The 5,720-nt window shown below is 46.0% G+C and overlaps 1 protein-coding gene across 1 annotated transcript; it reads left to right on the top strand.

Annotated features, from left to right (window-relative positions):
- The first annotated feature begins 422 nt into the window (after positions 1–422).
- LOC125727655 (splicing factor U2AF 65 kDa subunit-like) lies at positions 423–5,571 on the top strand. Its single transcript, XM_049004528.1, has 5 exons — positions 423–544; positions 2,072–2,223; positions 2,574–2,690; positions 2,778–2,916; positions 4,142–5,571. The coding sequence occupies exons 1-5, from the start codon at positions 496–498 to the stop codon at positions 4,372–4,374; spliced, it is 690 nt and encodes a 229-aa protein (XP_048860485.1). The 5' UTR covers positions 423–495; the 3' UTR covers positions 4,375–5,571.
- Positions 5,572–5,720: the final 149 nt, after the last annotated feature.

Genomic DNA, 5,720 nt, shown 5'->3' with positions numbered 1-5,720 from the left:
AACGGGGCTTGTGACTTGTACTCATGCATAATATTCTGCGGGTCGCTCAGCAGCGCAGCATATGAAACTAGACTCGGATTGTAAGTGTGTGGTTTTGATAATTGATGTATGGATGGATGGATCCTTAATAAGAGATATAAACAATAAGGTCCAGTCGCCAACTAATCATGTAAAATACGTCATAAACTCATGGTTGTTAAACCCAGAATAAAAATGAAGACGTATAACTAGGAAAGTCAACTTGCACATTTCAATTTTGGTTCGATATAATCACGTTGTCCTTAACCCTCCAGTGCAGGAGGGGACGGTAATGCGCATCGAATGTTTCCGAACCTGTGTGTGATACAACCGAGGAAGAGCCGATGACTTCGGGGGAGGAGGGGCAGGCGACTCGGAAGAAAAAGCAGCAGAACCCAATGCAGCCTGTAGCCCATTCAAAGGCCTACTGTTGGACCTCTGCTTATTTTGCAATACGTCTTTAGTACGGACTGAAAAATGTCCGATTTCGATGAGTTTGAGAAGCAGTTAAGCGAAAATCGGCAAGGTAAGTTTGGCTTTGAAGATCGGTGTATGCTCCCTGTTTTAGGGTAATAAAGTGGCCGGCGTGTCCTAGCGCCGAGGATGGTGCGGAGGGCACTTCTGCTGGTTCCGAAAAGAAAAGCGCGGCTGGGAAATCGGTGCCTTTTATCCGAGCGCTCGCCGATTCTGAAACCTGCCCGATTCTTCTTCTCCCAGCTGCCGCAGGATCCCCGAAAACTGACCGCTTTGGTAAATCAGTGACATTCTTTGCTTGGCATTGTTATAGAGATCGCTAGGCCTGCATCCATCAGTGCCCGGCGTACATAACATGGACATTTCAATGAAACGTTATTGGGGTGCACTCGATGTGAAAGCCTGCGGTTTTATTTATTTAATTATTTACCATTATACACTTGGATCATAAATTGCGACCCGCGTATTTTCATTCGCAGTAACACACTATGCATGGATGTTTGTTGCAAGCGTTATATTTTCAAGATCACGTTTAAAGTTTTATGCAAATAAAAACGACCGCGACCACTTGATTTAAAGTCCGCACTTAATAACAGTGTTAGTTACTTGGTTTTTAAATACTACGACGAGTTTTCTATATAATGATATGATTTTGTCTCTTTCCGATGCACAATAGCCTTTCCCTTGGGTCCGAAATGCTGGCCCTGTCATCCGTACAGAATAAGTCTTTCTCACACGATCGCCGTTTCTTCATGATGTATAGACTCTAAAAATCAGCCGCGTTCCCTGGAATCATAACAACTGCTTTTAGGTCGTTATTGCAAAGTCTTGCACCTGTATCTACCTTTACAGCGGATAGCAGTAACTAACAATGATGTACAGTTATATAACAATACACATATAACTTCATTAAAGTGCAGAGAATCCAGTAAACTGAATAAACTTAAGCCATACTAACGCAACTGAAATATACAACATGCGTTACAACGGAGTCGAAAGTAGGATTGATTTATGTACCTATCAAATGGCAATCTTGTCATATCAGCTCCTTATCACTAAATCACTAAAATGTCATTCGAAACGACCTGATTCGGCTAGACGAGCACTAAGTGCCGCCGTGTTTGATAAACTAGCAGTTCCAGTCATTCATATCTGCGCTCTGACTATGCCTGCGATTGCGGTAATTGGTTATTACCGATTTACGTAAGATGCATTGGCCGCTCCGTGTCTGTACTTTTGCAGCGGTGCATTACCGTAACGCTGTTATAACTGATGCATGAAGCTGATTCCTCGAGCAGCACCTGCGTTTAAATGCTTCACTGAAAACTGCACCTTCAGGGATTTATTTAAGCTTCTATATGAAGGACCTGCCGGGATAGAAAGGTGATATTTTATTGCTAGTTTAATAAAGTGCTGTCTGTCAGATTGAAACGATATTAATTACCCATCCATCGTCCAACCAGTTATCTTAGTCAGGCTCCCCTGGAGCCTATTCCAGGCAAATTCCCCATACAGAGAGCAGAGGCAAAATTCAGGCCGTCCCTGGTTGGGGTCTTGAAGCCCTTTCTCCTCCCCACAGCTGCAGGGCAGATCCCCACGATAGCTTTACTGGCAACATCCACCACCAGCGGCGTGGCAGTGACGCCCACCCAGGTGCCGATGGTCGGCAGCCAGATGACCCGGCAGGCCAGGCGGCTTTATGTCGGCAACATCCCCTTCGGCCTGACGGAGGTGAGTCCAGGCAAAGTCCCGCGTTGCCTTCTGTCATGCATACTGGTGTCATGTGTAGCTCAGTGAGTTAGGACACTGAGCCGGTCACAAGAAGGTTGTTGGTTCAAATCCCTTGGGCAGCAGAGTGATTTCACCATTGGGCCCCCGAGCGCAGCCCTTAAGCACTATTTGCTCTAGGAACTGTCTGGTCCTGCTTCTTCAATGAAATGTATGTTGCTTTGGATGAAAGTGTCCGCAAAATAAATAGATAAATGTACTAGACTTGTCAGTCATTTTTTTTCTCGTTTGCCTGTTTTGATGTCTTCAGACGTCTGCCTGTCTTCATTCAGTGTGTCTGCCTGTCTTTTTAGGAGGCCATGGCGGATTTCTTCAATACCCAGATGCGATTGGCTGGCTTATGTCAAGGTCCCACCAATCCCGTCCTCGCTGTTCAGATAAACCAGGACAAGAACTTTGCCTTCCTTGAAGTAAGAGTCTTTCCTGCCTAATGGCTGCTGTGTCCAGGCGGAGACCGCAGCCTTCCCTGATTAACGACGTTCTTCGTTCTGCCCTAGTTTCGGTCCGTGGATGAGACCACGCAGGCAATGGCCTTCGACGGCATCATTTTCCAGGGTCAGTCGTTAAAAATCAGGCGGCCCCACGACTATCGCCCCCTGCCTGGCATCTCAGAGCAGCCCGCCTTCCACGTACCAGGTCCGTTTTGCTTGTCGCCGTCATAACCTTAATCTTTATTTACCTTTGAAGAGCCGATCGGCAAGGCCAGTTTTTTGTACTCGTTACGGACTGACTGTCCTTCGCAAGCTGCGGATGTCTTGTCATATAAAGAGGGAGACTTTCACTTTTATTTACTTAATGTTGTAAATATTTAGCAGACAGTTTTATCCAAAGTGAAGAATGTTTTTTTTTTTTTTTTTTTTTGAGAAATCAGGGTCAGCCTGTCCCTAGAGCAAACTCGCCGGCCCAGTGGTGTGATCACCAGTGATGTGAACCAGTGATCTTCTGATGATAACGCTGGCATCCTAACCAGCTGAGCCACACACACACACACAGCTCAGTCACTCACTTCTTACTGTTAACATAGGGGTGTTGTGTGGCTCTGTGATGTTTGCCCATGAAAAGAAGGTTGCTGGTTGGCAGGGTTGGCAGAGTGATTTCACCACTGGGCCCTTGAGCAAGGACCCTAACCCCCAAATTGTTCTAGGGTTGCTGGCTCCTATTCTAGTCAAAAATTCTGGACACACCTACTGAAAATGACTTGTTTTTCAGCAAGATAATGACCCAAAGCCCACCTTGAAGGTTATGCAAGTAGCTTATTACCTTGTGAACTAGGAAAGAGATGGTCCCCACAGCCCCCCAACCTAAACTCTATAGAGCTGGTTTGGGATCAGTTGGATGAGAGTAAGAGTAAGGTAGCCAGCTTGCGCGCAGAACTTGTGGAAACTCGAGGACTGTTGGAGAAACGGTCCAGGTGGGTACATATGTTAGCTGGTTGAGTCCGCAATGCTGTCATCGAAGCCAATGGCTCCTATTTTGAAGAGACAAAAATTTTGTCTTTGCAGTACTTCATATGCATAACTTCCATGCCCAAAGGCCTTTTACTATAAGGTGAATAACAGCTAAAATAGAGACAAATGCATTAAGAGCAGGTGTGTCCATACTTTTGACTGGTGCTGCATGTGTCAGCATCTCCCATGGAGAGCAAGATGGGAGAGACAAAAAACAGTCGTCAAACTGCCCCAGTATTTAGGTATTTTTTTGCTGGAGTTACATTTATCTGATATTATATAGAAGATAACGACGTCATACTGATTTGAAGTTGGCTTATTTCACTCGCGCCGTTTGCTCGTGGTCATTATCCGGCATGTTGACGGTTTGCTGTGATCGGCCGGCTTTGGGCGCCGTGCCGCTCTGTCTGCAGGGGTCGTCTCCACCGTGGTTCCAGACTCGCCACACAAGCTCTTTGTCGGAGGCCTGCCCAACTATCTCAGTGACGATCAGGTACCCCGCCCTCAGTCTCTGTCGCCGGGGAGCCGACCCACAACCCTCCTGTGTTTCTGTCCCACTGCTGCACGTGGAACTCAAGCAGGCATGCACACACACGCACGCACGCACGCACGCACGCGCACGCACATACATACATACATAAAATAAACACTCGTCTCTGTGTAACTGATTAGTAGGAAAAGAAAGCCTGTCAAAGTTACCTCACCGCTTAAAATTCATTACAAGATACTGGGGGGTCAAATGTCAGCATCATGTTTAAAGCTAGCTGCTGAAAATAGCCGCACATTTGAGGTTTTTTTTTTTTTTTTTTTTAAAGATATTCATGGGATTTATTAAACATTTATTAGACATGTAGGTAATGAGTTGACAGTTACATTACGCTCATTGTTTATCCAGCTGTAAATTATGAAGATATTGAGACCCCGCTAATGTAAAAGGTACGTTTCCCAAAACCTCATGTTATCGACTTGCATAGTTGGAACCATTCAGTTGTAAGTTGCTAATGTTGTTAGCAAATAACCTTATTAGCAACAAAGGCTTTGGGAAACGTGCCTTACAGCTGGCGGCTTGCCGAACCAGTCACGTAGCCAGTCCCTGTGCTGCCTGTTGCTGGGTACCCTGGAATATTTGTATATCGGGTTAATTGCTGAGTGTTAGTCGGATGAATCAGCCGCGTCGTTTTGCTGCATGAAAATTTAAAATCGAGTCATCTGCGCGTCACCTAACTGACGAATACCTCCACATTGCCGTACACCTGTGTTTGCCCAATCCCAGTCCTCGGGGAACCGCCGACTGTCCACATTTTCGCTCCCTCCTAGCTCCCAGCCAATCAGGAACACCGAATACCTGGTACAGGTGCGCTGAGAGGAAGCAAAAACGTGGACTGACCGGGGGGGTACCCCCGAGGACTGGGCTGGGAAACACTACCATAGACTGTGCTTGAAATGTGGGGGAGATCGACCAAGTCCCCAAACGCTTCAGTATTCGCAGACGTGCCGTGTCTCACGTCCATGTCCGCACACTGAGAACGATGACTTCACATCCCGTTAACAGCGATGGGGAGCTGCGGAAGAATCGTTCCCTACATTGCTGTGTCGCTCGAAAGGCAGAAAATACTTCGGACCTTTTTCCCGGTGAACGATTATCAGCTTCACTGGAGTTTTCACATCGTGCCCCATGCCCTATTCTGTTATGACGTCAGTGATGGATAATATTACCATAACAACATGCACAGATGAGGTCGTCTTACTCTGAAAGTGTTGAAAGGGTCACATTTTAGACATTTTCTACTTCTCATTAGCATCTTTTATGATTTTTTTTTTTTCTTCCTATATCGCCACCCCACTGAAATCGGCCCATTATAGACATAATCCATACAGGCATTTAATAGTTTACCTATTTATTTTGCAAAAGTTAATCGCAAAACGTTTTGCGTCCACCCCTGCATTGTAACATTTTGAGCTCCGGTGTCCCACTCACTTTAGCCTAAACTG

This window comes from Brienomyrus brachyistius, unplaced genomic scaffold (genome assembly GCF_023856365.1).
Source record: "Brienomyrus brachyistius isolate T26 unplaced genomic scaffold, BBRACH_0.4 scaffold107, whole genome shotgun sequence".
NCBI lineage: Eukaryota > Metazoa > Chordata > Actinopteri > Osteoglossiformes > Mormyridae > Brienomyrus > Brienomyrus brachyistius.
This window is presented reverse-complemented; position numbering and strand designations above follow the sequence as displayed.